The 26,377-nt window shown below is 60.1% G+C and overlaps 2 protein-coding genes across 4 annotated transcripts in view; both read right to left on the reverse strand.

The window, feature by feature from the left end:
- Positions 1 to 237: 237 nt before the first annotated feature.
- On the reverse strand, positions 238 to 10,651 carry TMEM150A (transmembrane protein 150A). The gene is made up of 7 exons (XM_062001859.1): positions 10,503 to 10,651; positions 8,225 to 8,272; positions 4,245 to 4,316; positions 4,067 to 4,134; positions 3,550 to 3,677; positions 2,810 to 2,987; positions 238 to 1,700 (listed from the first exon to the last, which is right to left on the reverse strand). Exons 1-7 carry the CDS (start codon positions 10,580 to 10,582, stop codon positions 1,456 to 1,458), a joined length of 819 nt encoding a protein of 272 aa, XP_061857843.1. The 5' UTR covers positions 10,583 to 10,651; the 3' UTR covers positions 238 to 1,455.
- Positions 10,652 to 12,835: 2,184 nt separating this feature from the next.
- Positions 12,836 to 26,377, reverse strand: part of GBF1 (golgi brefeldin A resistant guanine nucleotide exchange factor 1) — a 91,763-nt gene continuing 78,221 nt past the window's right edge. For 2 of the 3 annotated variants that reach the window (XM_062001842.1, XM_062001840.1), the window contains exons 23-40: positions 25,878 to 25,971; positions 24,537 to 24,713; positions 23,968 to 24,032; positions 23,743 to 23,866; positions 23,065 to 23,136; positions 22,270 to 22,364; positions 21,678 to 21,831; positions 21,343 to 21,565; positions 19,551 to 19,714; positions 19,007 to 19,253; positions 18,446 to 18,645; positions 17,350 to 17,500; positions 16,480 to 16,610; positions 16,014 to 16,115; positions 15,392 to 15,505; positions 14,986 to 15,163; positions 14,632 to 14,769; positions 12,836 to 14,326 (exon numbers count right to left, since the gene is read on the reverse strand). In XM_062001842.1, coding sequence (XP_061857826.1) covers positions 14,040 to 14,326; positions 14,632 to 14,769; positions 14,986 to 15,163; positions 15,392 to 15,505; positions 16,014 to 16,115; positions 16,480 to 16,610; positions 17,350 to 17,500; positions 18,446 to 18,645; positions 19,007 to 19,253; positions 19,551 to 19,714; positions 21,343 to 21,565; positions 21,678 to 21,831; positions 22,270 to 22,364; positions 23,065 to 23,136; positions 23,743 to 23,866; positions 23,968 to 24,032; positions 24,537 to 24,713; positions 25,878 to 25,971 — 2,716 coding nt within the window. In that variant the 3' untranslated portion in view covers positions 12,836 to 14,039. The remainder of the gene's footprint in view (positions 14,327 to 14,631; positions 14,770 to 14,985; positions 15,164 to 15,391; positions 15,506 to 16,013; positions 16,116 to 16,479; positions 16,611 to 17,349; positions 17,501 to 18,445; positions 18,646 to 19,006; positions 19,254 to 19,550; positions 19,715 to 21,342; positions 21,566 to 21,677; positions 21,832 to 22,269; positions 22,365 to 23,064; positions 23,137 to 23,742; positions 23,867 to 23,967; positions 24,033 to 24,536; positions 24,714 to 25,877; positions 25,972 to 26,377) is intronic. The other variant, XM_062001841.1, reaches the window with a different exon arrangement.

Consider the following 26,377-nt stretch of genomic DNA (forward strand, 5'->3'; position numbering starts at 1 on the left):
GGCCCGGCCCCGCCCCGGCGGGGACAGCGGCGGGGGCCGGGGGACCCCCGGGGAGCCGGGACGTGCAACCCCGGCCCGGCGCGTCGCGGCTGGAGGCGCGGGGCCCCGCTTGCCTGGCCGTCGGGGGGGAGCGAGCCCGGGCTGCTCTGGCAGCCGCGGGACCCTTCGTGCCCGGCGCCGCCCCGTCCAGCGCAGCGCAGGGGGACGGGCTGTCACACACAGGGCTCGTTTTCCCTTTTATTACTGTAAATTCGCACTTCTCTCTTTACATATATATATAGACGCTTTAAAATATATATTAGATATAAAAGTCAGAAACGCTCCTCCTCCAGCTACACGTACAGGTGGATTTATCGGCCGGTTCTGAAAGGGTGGGCAAACGAGCAAGCCCATCCTGATCAACACACACAGCAGCAGCAGAGGCCCCGCTCCTGGGACAGGGAAACATTGTCTATACGTATATATATGTGCAGCTCTCTACACACACACACACACTCACATTCACACCCCACCGCAGCCCCGCCACGCTGCCCCAGGCCCGGGCTGCCAGGGCTGAGTGCGGGGAAAGGCACCAGAGGACGGCTGTGAGAGTCCCAGAAGAACGGGGCGCTGGCTCCCTCCCTTCCCCGGGACGTGCTTCCCCTCCCCCTGCCTGCGCTCCCTGGGTGGGGGCTGCAGCGGGGCTGGGGGCTGCAGGCTCCCCGCAGGACGTGGGGGAAACCTGCTGCTCTGCAGGCACCGTGTGCAGGACACGCTGGTGTCACAGGCCACGCACAGACATCTCTCCCCTAAGCTGCCTGCCAGGGGCCCAGGAGGTGAGATCCGCCTCAGCACCCCTCCTCCAGGCTGAGAAACGGGGCAAAAGGCAGCGGTTGGGGGCGTGGAAGGCCCTGAGAAGAGAGAGCCCTGGCTGGGGGGGCTGCTGCTGCCAGCTCACAGCAGCACAAGGCATTACCCTCCCTGGGTGGGCAGGGAGAGTCCCCCACTACCATCCTGACCGGGGGTGCTGGCAGAGCCTCCCCAGGCACGAGGGAAAAGGCACTCTGGGATTTGGCTCCTCTGACAGTCACAGCAGCCAGCGGGAAGGCTTGCTCTGCTGAACCCCACGCCCACGGCTGTGCAGGAAGGGGGAACAGGAATCAGACCCTTCCCAGCACACCAGGTGAGGGGAGGGTGAGCCTCCTGCTCCCCCACAGCCCTTACGGAGGGGGCCTCTGCTCCCCACAGTCCCCGACTCAGATGGGGCAACCCCAGAGGCTCTGGGGCAGATCCCCACAGCACCAGGCTGGGTCCCCACACCCCACAGAGCCCCCAAACCCCGGGGGCAGGGAGGGGACCATGCCTGCAACCCCCCCGAGGCAGTCAGGGACTCCGAGACCTTCGAGGCGGGGGAGGCAGCGGCAGCCCCTGCTCTGGGGTGCCCACGGGAGCTGCCGCCCCTGCCCTGGCCGGGGCTCAGGCCATGGCCAGGCCCTCGGCGTGGCTGCGGACGTGGGCTGTGCCACACACGCTGCTCTCGCCTTTGTAACTCTTGGGGGCCCGGCTGGCTTTCAGCAGCACCAGGAAGGTGTCTGTGGAGATGGCCCCAAACTCAAAGGTGAAGGTGCCGTAGAAGACAAGGACATCGATGATGAACATCCACTCGCACAGCGCAGCCACGTGCTGCAGAACAAAGCTCTCCTGGATGAAGAACACCCCGCCTGAGGGCATCCCCGTCAAGGAAAGCACAGCCAGAGCCCAGCAGCCCTGGGGGGACCCCGTCCCACAGCCCCTCGCAGCACACACCACCCAGAGCCCAGCAGCCCAGGCGCTGGCCCAGCTCCGGGAAGCCCCATGGCGGGTGGCACACGTGCTCAAACCAGCCCCGGGAGACGGCGGGGCCAGGGCCAGGCAGGGGTTTTCTGAAGAGGCCGGGGCGGGGGAAGCTCAGGCTGCAGCACTGAGGGTTCCCAGCGGCCTCACCCCCACACTCCTCTTCCTCATGCCAGGCTGGTGCTTCCCATCCTCCTCCCAGATGCAAAGCCGACGTGACCCCCAGCCCAGAGCTTCCTCATGCCTCTCCCCTCCCCGCTGGGGATTTCCAGGGAAAGCGATTGCCAGAGCTGCCCTGAGCAAAGGGGGAAGGCAGGTACATCCCCAGCCCTCCTGGGGAAGCCTCCAGCAGCACCCTGCCTCTGCCAGCACCACCAAGATGTGGGAGAGTCAGAGAGGCAGGGGTGTGAGGCGCACGGGGCAGAGCCCTCTGCTCACTCGCCATCCCCCCAGGAGAGGTCCCAGCCCCTTCCCCACACCTCGCTGCTCTCCCACTCCCAGTGCCTGGCGCTGGCAGGGCAGCACAGCCACAGCAGACAGGTACCAGTGCTGTCTCCCTTGTCCTGCCCTTCCCAGCTCCCTGCCTGCTGTGCTGACAGAGCGGGACCCTCTGCCCCAGCCAGACCCCAGCCCACCTCCCTGGGACCTGCAGACACCGCGTGCTTTTCCCTCTTCCTGCTCACAAACCGTCACCTCGTTTCCCAGTTTCCCAGTTTGCCTCATTAATCAGAAACCCCAATTAACCAGTCCTGGGCTGCAGCAGCTTGGGCAGGGCTGGTTTGGGGCATCCCTGCTTCCCAAAAGATGCCTACCAGAGCCCCTTCCCCTCCTCGGCGCCCCTGTGCTGCTCCTCCAGCCCAGCCTAGCCCAGCAGCAGGCTGCCTGCCTTCAGCCCCTCTCCTGGCGCCACCCCCCTGCCTAACCAGGGCATGGAGGACGTGGGGTGTGTATCTGCTGCCAGTCCCCCCCAGGTCTCTCTGTCCTTTTGGAAGGATACTGAAGATGAGGGTGACGAAGGCCAGGGCGGTGAGGACGCTGCGCAGGTGGCCGGTGCAGTACTGCCCGCGGGTTTTGGCCATGCGGTAGGTGAGGATGGACTGCAGGAGCAGGAACAGCATGCTGGTGGGAAAGGCCACCCCGGCCCCGATGTAGTGCAGCACCTTGGCGTGATCCACCTGCGAGGGACAGAGCGTCAGTGCCGGCAGCCCGGGACGCTCCCCAGCACAGCTCTGCTCCCGCGGGGGGGCAGCCGCTCACCCTGTGCCCCACTCCCAGCTCAGCAGCGGCTGCTGCTGGGATCTCAAAGGGCTTCTGATTCCTTCATCCACGGGGGAGCAGCTCCTGAGCCCCTTGGGCTGAGAGCCACAGGACAGGGGCTGCACTCTGCCCCAGAGCATCCCCAAAGGCAGCCGTCGAGCCACGGCTGGGGCGTGAGGGGGTCGGGGCCAGCAAAGCCTTCCCCAGGGGCCCCTGCCAAGCAGCAGGGAGCGGCTGCTGCAGGCAGCTGCTGGGCATCCGGCGCCAGGCACCGGGGGCAAGTGCCGACAGCTGCCATCGAGCCCGGGGCTGCGCTGGGTCTGGAGCACAGGCTCTGCCCAGGCATGTGCCCCGGCACTGCCTCCAGGCAGCACACACCGCCGGCTGGGTGGCAGGAGCAGCTCGGCTGGGCCCCCTCGGCACAGCTGCCACCCCCCGCTCCAGCCTCAGCCCACTCCCCACCCCCAGGACAGGCTTTACCTGGAAGTTGCCGACCATGGTGAGGCCGGCGGCGCAGAGCCAGCCCGTGCCCAGCCCCAGCGTGTTGAGCAGCGAGGGTCCCAGGCGCTCCAGGAGGTGTGCGTAGCGCAGCAGCCCCACCAGCATCACTGCAGCAGGGAGAGACAGCCCCAGCGCTCGCCCAGGCCCCCCAGGGCCTGCCCTGCACTGGGGCAGATCCCTGGGACCCCCACACCCAGCCCTGAGCTGGGGTAGCTCCTTGGGACCCCACACCCAGCCCCATGCTGGGATAGCTCCTTGGGACCCCACACCCAGCCCCATGCTGGGATAGCTCCTTGGGACCCCACACCCAGCCCCATGCTGGGATAGTTCCTTGGGACCCCACATCCAGCTCCACACTGGGGCAGCTCCCTGGGATCCCCACACCCAACCCTGAGCTGAGGCAGCTCCCTGGGATCCCTACACCCAGCCCCACATTGGGGCAGCTCCACAGGTCTCCCCAACACCCAGCTCCCCACCTCCAGCCCCAGCCACTTACCCATGAAGGAGCCCAGGCTGCAGATGAGGCTGAAGAAGCAGCTCTCGGGAGGCAGCGTCCCACACTTGCTGCAAGGACAAGGGCAGGCGCTCAGCCCTGAGCGCAGCCCCCTCCCCAGGACTCGCTGCTGGGCTGCCCTGGGGGGAGGTGTCCCTGCTCCAGCCCCACAGCTGCTCACCTGACAAGGGGGATGTGGTCCAGCGTGCAGCAGGAGCCGGGGCTATCCACGCCACAGGACTGGTTGTAATTCCTGTGGGAAGCCATGGGAAGGGATGAGATGGAAAAGCCAGCATCCAGGACCCCCCTGCTCCTGCCCACAGCCCCTGCACGGGGGCCCAGCCGAGCTGCTCCTCTGACCTCGAGGATGTGCCCACACCCTGGGGCCGAGTACATGCAGCAACCCACGGCCCAACAGCTTCCCAGGCGCACCATGGAGCCCATGGCCCGAGCTGCAGTTCTCACACGGGACGGGCAGGAATGCAAAGCTCGGTGGGAAGGGGGCCCTGCAGCCACCAGCACTCCCCTGACACCCTGCTTGGGAGCCCCCCTGCCCTCTCAGGAGCTGGCACACACTTGCAGAGGGTTTTAGGGTACCCCTTTCTCTGCAGCATGACCCAGGCACTTTGGCACAGCTGAGCTGGGCCCCTTCCCCACCTTGCAGACAGGGAGTCCAACGGGCCCCCCAAGTCCCACGGTGGGTCTGGGGGCAACAGGGTCCGGTGCTGCCCTGGCTATGGCCCAGGGCCATCAGCAGCCGGCAAGCACGGGGTTAAAAAGCCCTTTTTGGGAAGGGGCTGGGCTGTGCTGTTTTTTCAGTCTCATTTACTGGTGGCTTTGTTTCCCAACCGCAGAATCCCGGCCTCAGGGGCTGCTCCGGGCACGTTTGGTTTGGGAGGAGCCTTGTTGTTATGATTCTGTTGAACAGATTTGGGTTTATACATATTTGTTCAAAGCGAGCAGCCCGAGGCCGGGAAGCCTTGTCCATCCTCGGGGCAGGAGCTGCTGTGCCCAGCAGCCACACACACACACACACGTCCCTCCCAGGGCAGGAGCCGCTGTGCCCAGCAGCCACACACACGTCCCTCCCGGGGCAGGAGCTGCTGGGCACAGGCAGCCACACACACGTCCCTCCCAGGGCAGGAGCCGCTGTGCCCAGCAGCCACACACACGTCCCTCCCAGGGCAGGAGCCGCTGTGCCCAGCAGCCACACACACGTCCCTCCCAGGGCAGGAGCCGCTGTGCCCAGCAGCCACACACACGTCCCTCCCGGGGCAGGAGCTGCTGTGCACAGCAGCCACACACACGTCCCTCCCGGGGCAGGAGCTGCTGTGCCCAGCAGCCACACACACACACACACACGTCCCTCCCGGGGCAGGAGCTGCTGTGCCCAGCAGCCACACACACGTCCCTCCCAGGGCAGGAGCTGCTGTGCCCAGCAGCCACACACACACACACACACGTCCCTCCCGGGGCAGGAGCTGCTGTGCCCAGCAGCCACACACACACACACACGTCCCTCCCGGGGCAGGAGCTGCTGTGCCCAGCAGCCACACACACACACACACGTCCCTCCCGGGGCAGGAGCTGCTGTGCCCAGCAGCCACACACACGTCCCTCCCGGGGCAGGAGCTGCTGGGCACAGCAGCCACACGCACGTCCCTCCCGGGGCAGGAGCTGCTGGGCACAGCAGCCACACGCACGTCCCTCCCGGGGCAGGAGCCGCTGTGCCCAGCAGCCACACACACGTCCCTCCCGGGGCAGGAGCTGCTGTGCCCAGCAGCCACACACACACACACGTCCCTCCCGGGGCAGGAGCTGCTGTGCCCAGCAGCCACACACACACACACACGTCCCTCCCGGGGCAGGAGCTGCTGTGCCCAGCAGCCACACACACACACACACGTCCCTCCCGGGGCAGGAGCCGCTGTGCCCAGCAGCCACACACACGTCCCTCCCGGGGCAGGAGCCGCTGTGCCCAGCAGCCACACACACGTCCCTCCCGGGGCAGGAGCTGCTGTGCCCAGCAGCCACACACACACACACACATCCCTCCCGGGGCAGGAGCTGCTGTGCCCAGCAGCCACACACACACACACACGTCCCTCCCGGGGCAGGAGCCGCTGTGCCCAGCAGCCACACACACGTCCCTCCCGGGGCAGGAGCCGCTGTGCCCAGCAGCCACACACACGTCCCTCCCGGGGCAGGAGCTGCTGTGCCCAGCAGCCACACACACACACACACGTCCCTCCCGGGGCAGGAGCTGCTGTGCCCAGCAGCCACACACACACACACACATCCCTCCCGGGGCAGGAGCCGCTGTGCCCAGCAGCCACACACACATCCCTCCCGGGGCAGGAGCCGCTGGGCACAGCAGCCACACACACGTCCCTCCCGGGGCAGGAGCCGCTGGGCACAGCAGCCACACACACACACACATCCCTCCCAGGGCAGGAGCCGCTGTGCCCAGCAGCCACACACACGTCCCTCCCGGGGCAGGAGCTGCTGGGCACAGCAGCCACACACACGTCCCTCCCGGGGCAGGAGCTGCTGTGCCCAGCAGCCACACACACGTCCCTCCCGGGGCAGGAGCTGCTGTGCCCAGCAGCCACACACACGTCCCTCCCGGGGCAGGAGCCGCTGTGCCCAGCAGCCACACACACGTCCCTCCCGGGGCAGGAGCTGCTGTGCCCAGCAGCCACACACACACACACACACGTCCCTCCCGGGGCAGGAGCCGCTGTGCCCAGCAGCCACACACACGTCCCTCCCGGGGCAGGAGCTGCTGTGCCCAGCAGCCACACACACACACACACGTCCCTCCCGGGGCAGGAGCTGCTGTGCCCAGCAGCCACACACACACACACACGTCCCTCCCGGGGCAGGAGCTGCTGTGCCCAGCAGCCACACACACACACACACGTCCCTCCCGGGGCAGGAGCTGCTGTGCCCAGCAGCCACACACACACACACACACGTCCCTCCCGGGGCAGGAGCTGCTGGGCACAGCAGCCACACATACGTCCCTCCCGGGGCAGGAGCTGCTGTGCCCAGCAGCCACACACACACACGTCCCTCCCGGGGCAGGAGCCGCTGTGCCCAGCAGCCACACACACGTCCCTCCCGGGGCAGGAGCCGCTGTGCCCAGCAGCCACACACACGTCCCTCCCGGGGCAGGAGCCGCTGGGCACAGCAGCCACACACACACACACACGTCCCTCCCGGGGCAGGAGCCGCTGGGCACAGCAGCCACACACACGTCCCTCCCGGGGCAGGAGCAGCCACCGGCAGGAAATCGCAGCAGGTTTTTCTTCCTCCCCCCTCCTCCTTCAAACACTCCGGCAAGAATGAAACTAACACGGATCGTTGCTTTCCCGGGCAGATTTTTAAGGAGACACAACAAGCCAAAGGCAGAAGTTGCCAAGGCAGCAAACAGGGCTTTTCTCTCACAGCCCTCGCCTCCCCCCGCCTCATCCCCATCCCCGGGCCGCTCTGGCCGAGGGGCGGCTGGGTGCTGCCGGGCCGTCCTGTCCCCTGGCACTGCCAGATTTAGCCTCCAGCAGACAAGCCTCAACCTTTTCCATGGAGACACACGTCCCTCTGTAATTCCCTGGCCGCTTGTTTTCATACTTTCTCCATGCTGTGTTGTGTCAATGGCCTCCCTCTCCCTGCCTGGCAAGCGGCGGGGCTGGGTGGTTCACGGGCGCAGCCGTGACCGCAGGCCAGCCCGGCTGGGGAGGGACGGAAGGAGGGAGGAAGAGAAGGAGGGAGGCAGAGAGGACAGCTTTTGCCGGCCCTGCTCGGCCCTGGCCCCCTCGCTGCCTCGCCAACGCGGGGCTCAACCCCGCCAGCAGCCAGGCACAAGCACCTCTGCTCCCCAGAACCGCTGGGGGTCGGACAGGAGACACAGGGGCATCTGCAGCCTCTCACTGCAAGCCCCGTGTGTGCTGGGGAGGGGTGGCTCTGTGCCCCCTCTAACGCTCCCGCTTCTCGGCTCATCCCCAGCCCCCTCCCAGGGGGGCTTTCAGCAGGGTGAGGTTGGGGGCAGGCTCAGCCCCCCAGTGCTCTGGCAGGGTCTGGAGGGGACTGGGGGTTATGGGGTCTCTAATTGAGCTGGGTCGGGGTGAAGAGCCCTCACTGCTCCCCCCCCCCAAGCCTTACCAGTTGTGGACAGGGCAGATGTGGTTGTTGGAGAGTGCCATGGCATACCTGGGAGAGAGACAACCACAGGGGTTACACGGCCACCCACATCCCACATCCCGCTGGGGCCAGCCCAGGGGCTAGCCTGGAGCAGGGATGCAGCCCCCCGCTGCCTGCCAGGGGCCAGCTCCCACCCTATGCCACCTCCTGCCTTGGCAGAGCAGGGAAGAGAAAAGCAAGTGCCCGAGCCCAGCACATGCTGCGGGGCAGATTCGGCATCTCACCACAGAGCCCCTGCAGCCCCTCAGTCAGGGCACCACGGGGTCTGTGACAAGCATTTGCTCTGTTCCAGGGAGTCCCAGCCCCAGGGTGTCCCCAGCAGCCAGGAGCCTGCCCCTGGCAGCCACAGCACCTGGCAGCACCGCGCTGCTCACGTCGCTGCCGCTGCGGCTGTAAACAGCTCAGGTTAAAAATAGGCCCCGACACCGGTAAGAAAACCCCTGTCCTGCCTGCACTGGCCACAAATGGCCCAGCCACGGAACAGCCCGGCCACGGAACAGCCTGGCTGCCAAAGGGTGATCCCAGCAAAGAGCCCGGGCAAGGAGCAGGACGGCTGCGGGGGACCAAGGGCCACCCACAAAGAGCATCACCTCCCCCATCGCCCCCTGGCTCAGCTGCTTCCCAGCACAGCTCCCCACAGGCCCTGGTCCCTGTCCCAGCCTGCTGTACCCTCCTGGCAGGGGGCAGCAAGTCGAGAGAGGCACAGGCAGCTCTGCACCCCAGGCACAGGACACTGCATCCCCAGGGCGGCCGCAGGATGTCTGGGGACAGAAAGAGGCCCTGAGACCCTTCCTCCCTTGGCAGCTCTGTCTGTGAGGACCATGAGCAGCACCTCCCACCTGTGCTGCCTGGGGCTGGAGGGGCATCTGCCCCCCAGGGTCATCACAGGAGACGGTCAAGGCTTTGCAAAGCACCCAGGAGAAAATCTCGGGAGGCTGAGCTCCCTGCACCAGTCGCCTTTGTCATGAAGGAGGATGCAGGATACTGCAGGGGGGAAGCTCCTGTGTAGTATGGGTGTGTTTCCTCCATCCCACACCCCAGAAAGTCCCAACACCTACACGGGGGCTCCCTGTGCCTTTGGGAAAAGCTCCTCATTCGGTGTCTCCCAGGCCTGCGGCACTGGCACCGCTGGGCTGATGGACGGGGGCACACAGCCCTACGTGATCAGCTGAGACCCCAGGGCTCTGGGAAGGTGCTGGCAGGGTGGGCTGCTGCTGCTCCCCCAGCTGACACAGGCTCTGCTCCCAGCACAAGGGACAAATGTCCCCTGGCCCTTCCATCCACCCACCTCATGGGCTGGGTGCAGCCCTGGCCCTGCAGGACCGGTGCTGGTGGCATTGCTCCCGCAGCCACTCCTGCGCTGCCTGAGCATCAGCTGCACTCACACCTGGGCAGGGGCACCTGGTCCTCTTGTCCCAAAAGCTAAGGCTTCAGTAAAAGTGGGAAATCACCACCCAGCTCCCATCCGTGCACAACACTCAGTAATAGCCTCTGCTCCGTGTGCACGCTGGCGTCTTGCACAGCGGGTTAACTAACGCCTAACTTTAGGGACCACTGGCAGGGGCTGCGCAGTCTCCTCTGGGGACATTCCAAACACACCGGGAAGAGTTCCTGTGTGCCCTACTCTAGGTGGTCCTGCTCTGGCAGGGGGGCTGGATGATCTTTCGAGGTCCCTTCCAACCCTTACGACTCTGATTCGGAGGGAGGGTGTGAGGGCAGGGAGGCACACGGCAGCGCTGCTGCGGGGCGCGGGGCGGCGCAGGAGCGACTCAGCGTGCGGAACTGCCCCAACTGGCAACGTGGGTCCAGCGGTGCCCCGCAGCTCCCCCCCGCCCGCAGCACGCTGCCTCCAGCCCCCCGCAGCCCCCCGCAGCCCCCTGCCCGCAGCACGCAGCCTCCAGCCCCCCGCAGCCCCCCGCCCGCAGCACGCTGCCTCCAGCCCCCCGCAGCCCCCCGCCCGCAGCACGCTGCCTCCAGCCCCCCGCAGCCCCCCGCCCGCAGCACGCTGCCTCCAGCCCCCCGCAGCCCCCCGCCGCCGCCTCCAGCCCCCCGCAGCCCCCCGCCCGCAGCACGCTCCCTCCAGCACCCGCAGCCCCTGCCCGCAGCACGCTCCCTCCAGCACCCGCAGCCCCTGCCCGCAGCACGCTGCCTCCAGCCCCCCGCAGCCCCCCGCCGCCGCCTCCAGCCCCCCGCAGCCCCCGGCCGCCCCCTCCAGCCCGCACGGCGCCGCGGCACTCACACGATCCACATGCCGGTGATGGTGAAGGCGGGCAGCGTGACGGGCAGGATCCCCCAGGCCGGCATCGTGGGGCCGGGCATGCCCCGCCGGGCTTCGGGCGAGCGGCCCCGGGGCAGCCTCGCCGCTGCCTCCTGCTGCCGGGCGGCCGCCGGGGCCGGGGCCGGGGCCGCGCCGGGGCCGAGTCGGGCGGCCAGACCCCGCCCGCGCTCCGGGCAGGGCACGGCCCGCCCCGTCCGGCCCAGCGAGCGGCGCGGGGCGGAGCGGCCCCGGGCGCCACGTGGCGGCAGCCCCGGCCCCGGCAGCGGCCACGGACGGGGCGCGCAGGGCAAGGCTCGGCCTCGGGCGCCCGCAGCCGCCTCGGGCCGGGGCCCGGCTGCCTCCCGCGGCCCTGGGCAGGGCAGCAGGGCACGGTGCTGTCGGGACACTTACTGCGCTCCCTAACAGGCACAGGCGGCTCCAGAGGAGCCCGGGCACTGCCGGCGTGAGGATAACCTCTCAAACACAGCACTGCCGGCTCGTGCTGCGTGGACACCTTTCCTCCAGCCCCGGCCCTCGGCGTATGCTCGGCTTCAGTTTAAGCTCTGAAGCCAAGAGCAGCATTGCTTCAGTTTCACAGGTCTCAGGGCCACCTTTATGCTTTACTTCTCTTCCCAGGGGCCTTTGTCCCGCAGCCACATGCCACGTCCCACGGCTCATTTCTGTTCTGTCTCCTGGTGAAAGTTCCTGATGCAAAGAGGAAGAGAAGAGGGATGAAAATCCAAAGTACAGAGATGTCCAGGCAGCCTCCTCTGGGAAACATTGAGCCGGGCTGTAAAAACGAGAGAGCAGCCCTTGGCTGGCAGAGCTGGCTGGTGGTGTGGGACAGAGCCGAGGGCAGTGCTGGACTACAGCTCCTGGCAGCTGCTGGCACCGTGGCTGCCCTTCACTCACAGCTCAGGAGCCTGAGCCACACAAATGCCTGTCACAGCACACGGCACCTCTCCCTTGACTCTCATCTCCTCCCAGCTCAAATGCTGCTATTTTCCCTCTGCAACACACGAAACCTTGTTATTGCAAAACCCAAACAACGCTCAAAGATTTTTTCCCTGGTTTTCCAGTCCCTTCCTATTTACAGTCCAGTGCAAACTGTTTGAAGTGCAATTCTGTCTGTCTGTCCAGCTGACATTCCTTCCATTCCAGCCCGCTTCCTGCAGTTTCCTTGGGTGGCTTTTGCTCTGCACCACAACTGCCTGAACTAAGATGTGTTGCTCTCAGCAGAAACGGTGTTTGCAAACAGTTTAAAGCATGGCAGCCCCCAAACAACCGGGCTCTGCCAGGAGCTGACTCTGCTCCAAGAAGTCAAGGCACTGTCTGGGGATCAAAGGGCAGTAGCGCTGACACTTGACAACTGAGTAGTGGTTTACAAAGAGTTAATCATCTAAAGGTCTCAGCGAGCACTTTGGAGACAGGTCAGGAAAACAGAGCTGTAAACAGAAGGGAAGGCTTGAAAATACACCACAGAAGGGCCAGGGGCAGCACAGGGGTTCAAATACATGAATGAAAGCATCTAAGGGCAGGAGGGGCAGAGTCTGGAAGCAGTGGAGGGTGAGGAAGAGGAGGCTGCAGCAGGGAAAATATGGGAGGAATGGTGGCAACAGGGTGAGGGAACCAGGATCCACGAGCGGGACTTTCCCAGTACAGGCGTTATCCTTCGTTACACAACACTCAGATCTTTGCTCCTGCAGCTCAAAACACACGCCAAGTTTTCAACCCCCTTAGCAAGCCCGTAGAAGTCTCTTGGCAGAGAAGGCACCGGTGCCTCACACAGCAGTAAGGACACCGTGGCACTGGGTGCACCCTGCCACGAGACAAAGCAGAACGTACCCGGTGGGAAGCACAAGTGGCCATCCATACCCACGGCAAGCATCAGCCTGGGAAGAGCTCGGCGTCTCTCACACCCTCTCCACGTCCTGTCGGTGGAAATGAGGCTCTTCTTCCTCGCCAGACAGCACGGAGGCAGCAGGCTGCGTTCTGACCGCGTGCCCAGAGGCTGCAGGGCATCAGCTCCTCGGCCCCGCTCTCAGCCCTGTGCTGCACGAGCACACACCAGCACAGTGCTGGGAGCCTCACAGCTGACACCGCAGCGTGCAAGAGCCATCTAAGCTGCCACTGCTCTGCTTTGCCCACCGTGAGCAACCTCCTCTGCAGCCCCTGCCAGCTGGCTGTGGGTCAGGGCAAGGCCCTCCGTGCTCCCCACAGACCGAGCACGCTGCTGGGGGCTGGCAGCCAAACTCCTCTCTTCCCGAAGCTCTGAGCTGCAGAGCCACGACAGACAAGGAGTGCAACGCTGGAGCTTTCATTTACAGGATGTATTTATTACACTGTAAAAAGTCCCTTGGGTTTATAGCCATTTACTCTCTATGTACACTGGTTGTACTCCCAGCCCAACCGGAGGCTCCTCTCAGAACAGCTTGCCCCGGGCGGCAGTCTCACCCACACCCTCCCAGTCACCAGCGGGGTTACTGAGAATTAGCCAACTCATGGAGAGAGGAGGAAGAAGATCTGGAGATGCAGCACTTGCCAGGCGAGTGGGGCTGGGAGAGCAGGACATCCTCACTGCAAGGCAGGGGCACGAGGGTGCCCAGCAGGGCCTCGGCTGCATGGGCACGGCGTCACGGATCCGGCTGGAGAGGCTGCTCCCCGGGGGAACGGGGCTGGACACGAAGAGGCCAACGTGGCCAGCGCTGCACCCCGCGGCAGCGGCTCCCCGAGCACTGAGGGATGCCCGGAGTGCTCAGCTGAGGCTCGTGGGACTCTCCTCCTCATCTGCTCAACTAGGCAGAGCCCTCTGACGTGCTCCCTCCAGCCAGGAAGCCCGATTACATTTCCAGGAGGAGGGAGGACAGCAGCGCTGCTGCTGCTGCCAGGCTCGCCTGCTCCCTGTGTGGCACGGGGATTGCTGCCGTCGGCGCTGCAGAAGGAAAGCACGTGGCTACAGCAGACAAGAAGCCCCTATGTAGCAAGCTGGGAGCTGCACTGTAAGCAATCCACATTTCTACACAACATTCTCAGCCTGCTGAGCCCAGGCAGGCCTGGAGCCCAAGCAAAGCAGAGCGACCAGAAGCACGGGCAGCAAAGCTGGGGGAGGCTGAGGAACTGTCCAGGGGCTGCACCGAATCATCTGAGGGACAGTCCTGTGCTGCAGCCCTTCTCTGGGGTGACATCAAAGAGTTTTCCCTCTTCACCAGGTGAGCTGGTGGCAGCTTGGTCCCAGGCTGCTGGGTGCAGGTGTTGCCTGGCCCCTGAGCTGTGACGGCAGGAAGGAGGCTGGTGAGTGGGAGCGGGTGCCCTGCCACAGACAACGGGCAGCTCTCGGTGCATCTCCTGGCGGGTGCCACGGGAAGGGAGCAGAAGGTGATGTGTTCTGGGGGATGACATTGTGGCAGCAGCCCCTCTGCTCACGTCAGCATCATCTTCTCAAACAATCGTGCCCGGTAGCAGAGGACACTTGGCCAACATCCTCCACCCACAGAGCCTCCTCCGCAGGCAGTTCTCGAACTAATTGACTTCGGAGGTCGTCATGGGGTCAGTGGGCCGTGGAGTAGCCAAGAGGGGAACAGGAGAGGTGGCTTCGATCAGGGCTGGGTTGAGGATGATTGGCAGAGTCATGGGTGGTACCCCAACCTGCAGGGGAGAGGCGAGGGGCTGCAGGATGAGCGGCGGCTGCGCCGCTGGAGGTGGCACGTCCGTCACCGGGCTGCTCTTTGCTGCAGCCACCGCTGGGAAAGGAGGGGAGGCAGAGCTGCTGATGGGGGGTGAGGCAGGTGCAGTGGCTCTCTCGGGCTCTGGAAAGAAGAAGAGACAGAACACGTCCTTACACAGGCCCTGACGAAGCCGCCTCAGCTCAAAGCTGGGCAGGGCTGAAGAGCAACTCGGGGGCCTTTTTGGACTCGGCCCCACCACATCCCCTCACATGAGGCCCTGAGGAGCAGGTGCTGACCACAGGCATTCTGCCCCAACCCCTGCCCACCCCAATAACCTCAGCAAGAGGGCCACGCCTCTCCATTTGGAAGCACAATGATTCCACAACAGCTAAGGCCTGGTCGCTGTAGGTCACACCAAACCAAGGCAACAAGAAAACAAGACTCACCGCTGGCACCCGGTTCACAGGGCTTTTCCAAAGGAGCCAGGTGGGGGGCTGGTCTCACATCCCCTGCAGTGGAAGGGGGCAGGGCAGACACTAGTGATTTCTGATGCTGCTGCTCCATTGGTATGCTGGGGACAGGATCTAGGAAAACAAAACAAGCAGTGAGCCCACGCACCAGTTTGCTCACTCCTTTTCGCCCACCTTCAGAGTCTTCCCTCCTTGTGCCAAGCTCCCACAGCCTCCTGCACCTATCATTTTGTGAGCACCCGGGCACTGAGGCAGCTGGGCACTGCACAAGGTGCAAGCACTGTGCCCAAGGCCCGAGCACCGCGTCCAGGGCCCGTCCTGCCCTCGTACCTTGGATGACGGTCTGTTTGAAGAGCTCGTCCCGCAGCCTGGGTAAGAAGCAGTCGATCCGCTCCCAGGTGATCTCCCAGAGATCTGAGTATCCTGTCCGGGAGTCAGCGCTGTGGAAGATCCCAGCTGTGTCCATCACAAGCAACATATTCTTCAGAGACTCTGGGATGGCCTCCAGCTGAAACGAGAGACACTGCTCAGGGCACAGAGAATGGACACATAGCAATGGCCAAGAGCTCGAAACAGCTGACGGGCTGCCTTGGAAACAAAGGTCACGAGGACAGACCATGGAACAAAACGGTTTTGGAAGGATTAAACAGTCTGAAAGCACAAAACCAACATTAAAGCACCTTCGAGTTGAGAAGGGTAAAAGCAATGAATGAAAGCATCACTTTCAGCACCTTACCAGTAAGTCACTGGAGCCAGAAAACATGTACTTGTCCATGAAGTCCAGGATCGTCAGCCACAGGGCAGCGAAGGTGCTCAGTGAGAGCAGCGGGGAGAGATGCTGGAGGAACACCTGGAAAAAGCCCCAAACAGTGTTAAGTTATGTCACAGGCAGCAGCACCAGCAGCTGCTCCTGCTGCCAGGCAGCTCCAGCACAGGAATGACCCCTCCTCGTGGCAGGCCCACAGCCCCAGGGACACAGCCTGGCCCCAGGGACACACAGCCACCACATCTGCCAGCCCTTCTGGGCTCCCTGCCTTAGGGCAGCACTATCAGCTTGGGACATGCATCATTTCACCACTAGAACAGACTGCCTTCCACTAATGTCAGGTGAAATACTTCTCTCCCCATCCTTCATAAAGTCACCAACTCCTTCCTGACATCTTTCCCAAAGGCCAGGATCACGGGGCCAGTTCTGGAAAGAGGGCATGTCCCAGCAGCAGGAGGTGGTGGAGAAGCCCAGCACCAAAGACCATCAGGCTGCCACCTCTCCTGATCAGAGATGCTAACACAGCAAACAGCTTGGTTTTGCTGAGGAACACGGCTTCCCTGGGGCTTTCAGGCAGCAAAAGCATGCTGACCTTGGAGAGCAGTGTTGAGGCTCTCATCCTAGTCTCTTCCATCCCACCAACGTCAGCTGGGCTGATGTTCTCAAGCAGCTTGGTTAGCAGAGGGAACAGCACCTGTTGGATCAGACACACTGGCATTGCAGAGCTGGACAGATGTGATTTGCATAGACAGCCTTACAGGATGAGGCTTTTGGACTGGCAGCTTCTAGGCAGGGAGCACGGGAGAAGCAACGGGAAGTGGAAACAAGCGCATCTGTGATTCTGTGTGGAATCATTTCCACGCTCTAGGAGGCTCTGTCAGAAGCCTAAGCATTAGAGGAGCTTCTCACAGGATCAGAGTAGGGAACACCTCGTCTCTTGGGTGAACAAGCTGCTCAGGAAGACAGTGCTGAAGTAGGACACTGTTCTGCCACTCCACAGACAGCTTTGCTCTGTGTGACAATGCTGTCCTACATGCCCAGCCCAGCCAGGAGGATACCTTGTTGAAGCAGGACTCCCATTCCAGGGCATCCAGGGCCTGCAGGTCATGTACCAGGAGGGCTCGCTGCAAGTAAGTGAGTGCCTGCATCCGTATCTGGCGTCGGGCATCGCAGCACAGCCAGGCAATGCCTGCAGGAGAGGGGTTCAGGGCAAGTGTGACATATCTGCTTCCCCAGGCCAGGGTGGAAAGTCTAATCAATCACAGAACCCCAGAATGGTGGGGATTAGAAGGGCCCCTGCAGAGCTGCTCCAGTCCAACCCCCTGCTCAAGCAGGTTCCCCTGGCTCAGGGGGCACAGGAACGTGTCCAGGTGGGGCTGGAAACCTCCCGAGAAGGAGCCTCCACACCCTCCCTGGGCAGCCTGGGCCAGGGCTCTCTCCCCTCAGCACCAAAGCAGTTTCTCCTTGTGTTCCAGTGGAACTGTTTGTGTTCCAGCTGATGTCCATCACCCCTTGTCCTGTCACTGGGCACTACAGAAAAGCGTCAGCCCATCCTCCTGACACCCACCCTTTAGGTACTGAGGCCCCCCCGAGGCTTCTCCTCTCCAGGCTGCACAGCCCCAGGGCCTGCAGCCTTTGCTCACAGATACATCAAACACTCTCTGGGGGGAGGGACTGGATCATAAAAAGAAAGAAGAAGGATGATGGATGTTCCAAGCCACAGGCTGGGATGGCAGTGTCAGGTCCATGAGCAAGCTGGAGCCAACTCATGCTAAAGACACCTTTCCACCTGACCCAAGTTCAATTCAGGCCCTAAAAACCGCCTTTGCCTGTTTCCTGCAGGTAGCTCTTGGCTCCTCAGCTTTCCCAGGCACTGCCATCACTGTGGCAGCATCCCTGCCCGCTCCTATCCCCAGGGAGGGCTTTACCCTGTAGCAGAGGACACCAGCAGTTGGCCCAGAGTGCCGGGGGGTCGGCGGCCACGCTCCTGCCCGAGGGCTCCAGCCGGCGCTGCTCGGCGGCCCACGAGCCGTAGATGGTGGCTGCCCGCGTGTGCAGCGTGTGCATGAGGTCCAGCAGCTGCAAGTCAAGCATCACGTTAAGCAACACACAGGACCTACATTTCTGAAGCTACCCCGGCCCCTGCTCTTCCCCAGGCCAGTGCTAAACGGCTCACACAGCCACTCAAGAGCTTCCTGCAGGGACGGGCCACGCAGAGCTGTGGAGATGGTACCAGCCAGCCTGGCTGTGCCCTCCCCCAGTGCTCAAGTGCCAGGCATCTTCAGCAAGACCCATGTATGTCACTCCCATCCCCAGTCCCGCCAGCAGAAAGAACAGAGCCTTTGCAGGCACAGAGCACTGACTCTCCCACGCAGAGGGAGAAACTCACTGACTCAGCTGTGCTGTCCAGGGACAACTCCCAGCAACTTTTTCTCCTTTTTAAACAACAAGAAGAAAGCACGAAGCACATGCAAAGCTCGCCCATAACAGCTCTGTATGGGCAAACTACAGCATTCTAGTTGCTCTACTACTGAACTGGGTGAGGCCCAACAGCTTGGCAGTCAGCAGGCCTGGGCCTTTACACCTTTGAAGTATAAGCTGGCAAGAGAAATGACTCCATCATCCCACTGGAAACCCCAGTGCCTCGGCCCACACAGCTTTCCCCTCTCCACAAGCTCAGAGGCCCTGTCAGACTCCTCTCCTTGGAGGCATGAACCTCATATGCCTCCAAACGCTCTTGATCCACATTCATCTTACCCATTCTAGTGACTCACAGCTCTAGACCCTGCCCCTCCTTGCTTTTCAGAGGACTTCTCTCCCCACTGGGATTCTGCTTTGACCTGTTCAAACTGCAGCCTTCCTCTTTCACTGCAGAACTGCAACGCTGCCCTCAGAGCCACCGCTGCCATACATCTCCCACTAACCCAGGACGCAGCACCCCTTTGCCCCATAAAGAATCCCAGTGTCTCCCCAGCGAGGTCCTGAGTATGGGAAAGGAGAGGAGGAAATCCTTGCTATACTTACGTGCTGACTAACCTGTAAAGACACAGTGTGGTAGCTGGCAGGGATGCTCTCGTCCTCGTCCTCATCACTGTGTGTGTGTGCCTGGTGCTGGCTCAGGACCCGTGAGCGCCGTGTGGAGCTCTCCTTCGGCTTCTTTTTTAAGCGACTGGATTTACTGTCATACCTGTGGCTTTTCCCTCTCTTCTCCTGGGACTTGTAGCCTAGGAAATGAAAGGCAGCAACACACCATGTACACATTGCACTGCAAAGCTTTCTGCCAGACATAGCAGCCACCTTCTGATATGGCCAGCGTAGAGCCTTGCGCTGTGGAACGGTAACTACCTGCTTGAGGAGGCACCCAGCACCCCAGGGACAGCCTGCAGCAACAGCTAATGCTGCTGCCTCCACCTCAGCTCCAGGCCTCCCCTCCACCCCACAGAGGGGGAGCAGAATCAGGGCCCTGCTGCCAGCGGGGGCCAGGACACTTGTCCTGCAGCAGACCACATTCTGGGGCCTGAGGACTTGTTCCCTGAGAGGATGCTGGTCAGCTGAGGCCCAGCCCTGGCTGCCAGCCCAGCTTACCCCCATTGAGGCTGGCCTCCACGAAGATGCGGATGGTTTTGACACAGAGCTCGAAGTTCTCGGGTGTGACGTGGGCAGCGTCTCGCACGATGAAGGACAGGGACTCTATGCACTTCATGAGAGACTTTGTGTCGTGTGGGCCCAAGTCCAGCCCCACAGTCAGGCTGTACTGGTTGACAAGGGGAGACGGCCCCAGCCTGCTGAGCCCAGCGCTGGATCTGGAGGTGTCGATGTCGTCTTTCCCCACCTGCAGGGCACAGCGAGAGGCTGGCAGGAGAGGGCAGCTACGGAGCAGCATCTCACGCACACATCAAAGGGGCCTTTCCTCCGAAACCAATGGGTCACGTTTCTGCAGGGTCCATTTCCCTTTCTTCCTCATGTGCCTCTACAGCTTTCTCCCCTCCCTCTCCTCCCCATCCTGCCTTTACGTTGTCAGCTCAGATCAGCTCTATTCTACTGCCCTACTCTTTCCCTCGCTACCCCACTCTGCCCACAGCCACGCTCGGAGTCGTCCCCTTCAGGCCCCAGAGCCGTCGCTACTCACCACTAGCCAGCCACTGTTCACAACATCCACGTCTGTCACCGAGCGGTGCATCTTGCCCGGCTTCCCGTGGTCCGTGTACACCTCTGAGTCAGAGGTGTAGCCACGGTCCAGGCTCGTGTCACTCGGGTGACAGGAGGAGGAGATCTCGCTGTCTGACTGAGCACCTTCAAGGCAAAAGGCACAGGCTCTAGATCAAAGCCGAATCAAGCATTTGGAAGAGTAGCTGCAGATAAGGGAGAGGCAATCCAGATCAGCTGGGTCAGCATCAGCAGGCCTGGAAGGAACTGGGCCAGGCCTCCTGAGAGAGGAAGGGCGCTTGTGACAGGAGCATGTACAGGAGACAGGAGGAAACACAGACCTTTGGCACTGTTTCCCCCCTGTAGGTGTGTTTGGCTTTCCCCTTCAGAGGGAAGGGCCTTCCCATGCTCTGCTATGTCAGTGTCAGTGGATTTCAAAAGGGCAGGAAGCCCAATGCCTTGACCCTGGGGGAAGAATCAGATGTACCCTACACCTTAAGAACTACAGGAGGTGCTAGCTTCAGCCAAGACATCTCCAAAAGCACAACACGGAATGAAACAGCTCACACAGGGCCTCTGGGGTCACTCAGCCCCACACTAATACTGGTGAAGCCTCTCATGAAAAGCAGCCTACATGGGCATGCCAGATCTTCCCAGACCTTTAGGGTAACCTAAAATGTCACGTGTCTCCAGCACAGAAATCCTTGCGAGGGCCAAACCAAAGCTACTGATTTAACATCATTTAGAAGCAAAAATTCATCCTCTCCATCACTCAACATCCTCAGCAGCACACAGACAGGCTTGCTGCCAACACAGGGCGCCAAGCACTTTCAGAAGAGGCAAAGAGAACTCATGTTCTGGTGCTCAAGGTGTCACAGGCGAGCAGTGTGCTCAGTCAGTAAGACACACGCAGCAAAAGACTCCGTGAAAGAAAAAAAAGGAAGAAACACCCCCCCAGAAACAAAAAGGCAAAGAGAGTCCAGTGTTAGCCCAGAAGGCAAAGGTCACAGAGCTCTGCAATACCAGGGCCCTCTCATCTGTCCAGCACAAAGCATCAGGGCCTAGCAAGGAAGTTCTAGAAAAGCAAAGAGGAAAATAAGGCTTCTGGAAAAGTCTTTTCTTGCTGTTTGCTTTAGAGTCCGAAGCTGTCAGCCTCGAGCGCGTTGCCAGCTGGCCACAGCCAAACAGGAGCCGTTTGCTGAAAAGACTGTCTTTCTAACACAGTCAAGAGCACTGGGGAATAGTGGGTTGGTCTTGTGTGAAAGGCTCAGGCACTCTGAACACGAATGGATTTGGAAATAGGATTTTAAAGAACAACTCCCTTTAGTTGATCCTTGAAACGGGGACGGGAAGGAGTCGGCCTCGCAGAAGCAGCACGGATGACAGAACGGCAGCTGGGTTTGCATTACACACCCAGAGGAGAGATTAAGGCTGTATTACCCAAGACACCAGACCACAACCAGCAGAAAAGGCTGCTCGGGTAGAGCAAAGACCTCCTCCAGCTGCTACAACTGATATCATTTTTCTCCCACTGCTCCCCCAGGGACTAGCACCTGGACTGCTGCTCACGGAGCAGGAGGAGGTGGCAGAGCCGAGACAGGGACGGGCCACGGGGCAGGAGTGAACAGCAGGTGCTGGTCTTTAATCTTGCTAATGTAGTTTAATATCAGCTTTGTTTTCTTGCAGTCCCCTTTGCTAATTGAAAAGCCTGAGGAAGCAGCTGCTTATCTGGCAGGCAGGCATCAGATTTCCTAGCAAAAGCCGGCCTGTCTTACCTGTGTCGTTATCTGCCCTCGCTGTAACCTGCAGGGCTGCGGGCGGCTTCACTCCAGACCCAATACACTCCAGGAGGGTGAAGAGCGTGTACCAGTCATCCCCAGAGTGAATGTTGGCTGCGTTGGTCTTCAGGAGCTCGTGGAGGCCATAGGCAACCTCATGGCTAACTCTGGACAGCACGTGAGGCTTCATCATGAGCAGGATCCGTAAGGAGAGCAGAACCTGGCCAGAGTCGGAGACAAAAACGACAGACTCTGTTCCTTACAGCCCGCTCTCCAGCAAAGCCCCCCCGTTTGCTGCAGCACGGCGTGGGGAGCCGGCCGGGAGCCCGTACCTGCGCGCTGATCTCCTCGCGCCGCAGCAGCCGGATGGCCAGCCGCAGCAGCCCCACCACCGCGCGCTCCACCAGGAAGCAGAACTCGGCCGCATGGACGCACAGCTGGTACAGGTGGTCCCGCACCGGCTGCCAGACGCACGTCACGCGGTCCCTGGCCACGGCAAGGAGAGGGGAAAGGGCTGGGTGAGAGATGAGGCGGGAGGCATCCCGCTCCCTCTCCCAGAACTCCAGACAGCCCGGCACTTAATGACAAACCCCGCCCGGGAGACACAACAACAGACACATAGAAACATCAAAGCTGTCAGTTTCTTGTTTGCTTCATTACTTTCAAAGCAATCACCTGGGAGAATTCTCCCTCCAGAGTTTAGTTTATGATCTCCAGATCTCAGAATATCGAGCAATAACTCATGGGCCAACAGCCCCTCTGTTTGCACATGCTGGAGTGGAATTGCTAAGCCCTGAAATTACAGCCACATGCTGCTTCAGCTGGCAAATCAAGCACATAAGGAACTCACTCCCCGGACCCAGGCAGCAGCTGCAGCGAAGCAGGGACATTTACAGTGAATCTGCATGTATTTCAAGGTCATACCTATTCTCTAGCACAATCCTCAGAAGCATCTCCAAGCAGAAGGCAGCATCCTCTTCATCGTATGTCTCCTCATCAGGAGTCACAGAGATTAGAGCCTAAAAAAGCCAGGCAATGTTTGTGAATCACAAGCCCCCTCAAACTGCAGGACCAACAAGTGAGGATCAACAGGATGCTTTGAGTCTGGGCAAAACCACACTCCACTGTCTGCTGAGGTCCTGAACAGCCTATCAAAAATGCACTGGCTGGAGGTCAAGCTAAATAGATGGAAAGCTTGGTAACAAGTTATTATACAAGACGCAACATGAACTCAAAAGGCATTAAACTCTGACAAAAGTCTCAGATGGAAGGGCACTCTGAAAGCCAGCATCTTCTCGCTAAGAACATGCGAAGCACAGAAAAGGCAGACATACCTACGAGTGACTACAAGTACTGGAACTATCCTCTCAAGCCATCAGCTCACGTATGGGGGGAGGATTCCTGACATAACAGAGGTAAGAGCAAAATGCTCCCCTGGAATTGGATGGCACATGAAACCTGAGTCACTGCTTTGCCATGGGGGTCAGCAACAGCCTGCTCAAGGCTTTTAGAACCCATTCCACAATTTCACATCTTTCTCTACTACTAAAGCAATTGGGTCTGCCTACACAGGAGTTACATGTCACAGCTGAACTACTGACTGGCTTCATATCCCAGCCAGACCCAACACCTGCTCTGGAGACAGAGGAGTTAGGTGAGTACACAGCACGTATCCATGCTCGTGAATGGCATATTTGTTCCATCCCCAGCATCTCTCACCTTCATGAGCTCCTGCAGGGATTCAAGTTGGAGGAATTTGCTTTCTGTGATCAGCTTCTCGGGATCACAGTGCTGCAAAAGACAGAGAAGAAGACTGTGCATCTGGGAGATGGGGAAGGCATATGAAGAGACCTTCCAGAAACATAGTTTGTTCTCTGGGAAGACACAGAGAATGCCTGCCCCACAACTACCTGGAGGAAATCTCCTGCCAGCTAGTTCACTCTCTTAACACCAAGTATCCCTAAAAAACCTGATCTGTGCTAGACAGATTATAACAGATAGCTCCTTGCTTTGTAAAGGGGCCTCTGTCCACACACTGCTCAAACCCCAGGTTCAGATTGTTTTGGGCACCATACACCCCAAGACTGTCTTAGAAAAGAAGAGTCACTTGAGAATGTGTTAGTCTCCAATGATAGGGTTGTGACACCAAGAGCAGGTCCCAGCTTCCTGTGCGTAACCACTCCTGCATTCATGTGCTCCAGCTTTTGTGCGTGGCAGCGGGTCAGACCCTGCTGCTGGCAACGCAGATCAGCTGCACTGCAGGTTCTCACAACTCCCAGCTCCCCTGGAACCTGCAGTACTGCCTAGAAGCACACATATTTATGTTTCTGTTGCCTGCTAGCCACCTAGTAGTGTCACCATGAACAAAAGCAAGTCCTTTGACAGCCTGTATGGTACCTTTATGCATTCCAGAGCTGCCCGCTTTGCCTCCTGCGTCTCCGTAGAGGGCCCTCTCATACCAGACTGCTCTGTCCCACTGAGGGTGAGCCAGCTAACAAAACTCAGCACTGTGGACTCGCCACTGCAAATCAGAAGACCACAGTATCAGTGAGAAAACAAGAAATCATAATATTCTCCAGTGTCAGTACAAAGAAGAGAGTCTGGGCCATCTGAACCCCTCACCGATTAGACGGTGTCTCCTCACGCTGCAGATAGATTTTGCCATTAGGATCCACAAAGTCTTCAACCTGGAAGACAAACCAGAACATGTATATGGTCAGTTGTCTACTACTTTGTAGCCTGCTTTGTTTTGTTGGTTTCCTTTCTCCCTGCAATGTTTCACTCGGTGAGGAAACGCTGCACCCAACTGCTCACCCCCAGCTCTTCACCTCCTCAACCCATCAGCAAAGCATCACCCCCGCCTGCCAACACAGCTGCTGTGCTCTAACACTTCATGCCCACAGGCACGTCCCTCTTCTGCAAAGGATTCAAAGTCTGTCCCAGTAAAATGAATGGTGGGATTTCCCAAATGCAACAAAAAGGAAAATGAGGGACAAAGGAAACCCCGTGAAAGGCGCTGGAGGCTGCACACAACTCAAGCACTACACTCTCCGCAGGCTTTCTAGCTCTGCACACGCAAAGGCCGGGCTTTGGTGAAGCAAGAGAGCTCTCCTCCTCTTTGGGCTGGTTCTGTGAAAAGCCAGCTTCCCCGTCCCCTGCTCCTCAGCTCCCCACGGGTCAGCTGTTGTTACCTCCACCATGGCCTTGGGCAGCAGCTCTGCTCGGAAAAGCTGCAGCATGGCCTCCATGATGTTCTTCCAGCCCTCCCGCAGGATGTCGCCATGGCGATGGGCCAAGTGAAACACAGTCTTTGCTGCAATATGGGCCTTGGGATTACTTCCAAAAACAGTGGGCAGGTTCTCAATAGACTGCAGGAAAGAAGAGGGGGTGGCAATCAGTCAGCAAGAGATGTTTTCTTTTCAACACAAATTAGGGCAGACTGTTCAGAACTGGTTTGGGGAAAGGACAACAACCGCACGTCCGGCGCTCGGATCACCGCTCGGCAGCTCACGCTCGCTCTGCGCAGAAGCAACGACGAGATGCCTTACCTGATACAGGCTGAACCACCTCGACATCAGCTCCCCAGGAACGACAGAACCACACAACGTTATGGAAGTGCACTCTGAAAACTCACTGAGTTATGGTGTGATAGGAACTCCTCCCAGCATCAAAGCCTTCCACAACAAGCACCACACCTCCTCTGGAAGCAGCAATTGCTCTGCTCTACTACGGCCTAGGGAGTTACTGACCTGCAAAGCTACTCCCACCACTACTCAACAGCCAGAGTCAGAGGGATGAACCTGACACAGTCTCTGACAATAACTGCTGGATCACAATCCCTCATGATCTGTTCAACACACTCACAGCTTTTCAAAACACGAGTGTGCCAAGTCACTGAGACCAACCAAGTATATGCTGCCAAAACAAAACCCCAGCAACCACGTGAGCCAGTCTCAGACACTGTAACGTGCTCCATGTTTCTGCAGTTACTTCAGCTCATTGCAGTACTCCTTTGGACAGGAGATGGCCTCTGCCATTCTCTTGCTTGCATTGACAAAACCCACACTAACTCCTTCATCAAGAACGGAGACAGAAGACAGGAGACGGCATGGATTGATAACGTGGCTCTTTACTGTTGTGAGGTGTAGAGCAAGAGGGAATCTAAAGCAATCCCACTGTTTAGGGTTTGTCTTTTAATAGTCAACCTGGTACTCTTTCACCACTGCTGATGCCAGAATGCAAGTGAAACAGAACACCTAGTCCAAGTGAGTCCAATTCCCTGCGGCCCAGTACCATTAACTGGATTGACATCTGCAGGGCTGTTCCCTTTCTGCTCTCCCTTTTGAGTAAATCACCCGCCTCGGCCTTTTTACTCCCAAGCTTCCAGTCTCAAATGGCCTTGTTTCCCTTTTCTGTATGTGTGGCAATCGTGCTCTGCTCGCTGTGGGTCTCACACAAACGCTACTGCTTACAGAGGAAGAGAGCTAGGACATGCTAAGAGCCATGCCTATTTCCCCTCCTGGCAAACTTACCTCACTGCTGAGGGCTGTAAACTTGCAGAGAGAAATGATGAGATTGTCAAACACATCACTAAGGCCATAGTGAGCAGAAATCATTGCACATTTCCTGGAGAACGAAGAGAACAGAAAACAAGGTAGTAATGCAGCTCAGACAAGTCTGCCTATGGGTCAGCAAACCTCCACCCACCCATCATCAACGCTGATGTATAGGAACCTACTGTTATCCCTTAAATAATCACAATCCCCAGCCACAGATCCTGGTATTTATCTGTGCTGATGCAAGGATTGTGTTCAAGAAATGGGTCTAAACAGACAGACCACTTGCACCTGAGCCAATACACCTCATCACGTGCCTTGATGTGAGAGAGTTTCTGAGAGGGGTGGCAGTGTTGAAGGTCTAGCTTCCAAGAGGTCATGGCTACAGCAGTATATAGCCTAGGTCACAATAAAATCCTCCTCAATTGCTAGGAAAGTAAGAGCTGATATTCACCTGATGCCTCTAGCACATTCAC

Source organism: Colius striatus, chromosome 8, assembly GCF_028858725.1.
Source record: "Colius striatus isolate bColStr4 chromosome 8, bColStr4.1.hap1, whole genome shotgun sequence".
Lineage (NCBI taxonomy): Eukaryota > Metazoa > Chordata > Aves > Coliiformes > Coliidae > Colius > Colius striatus.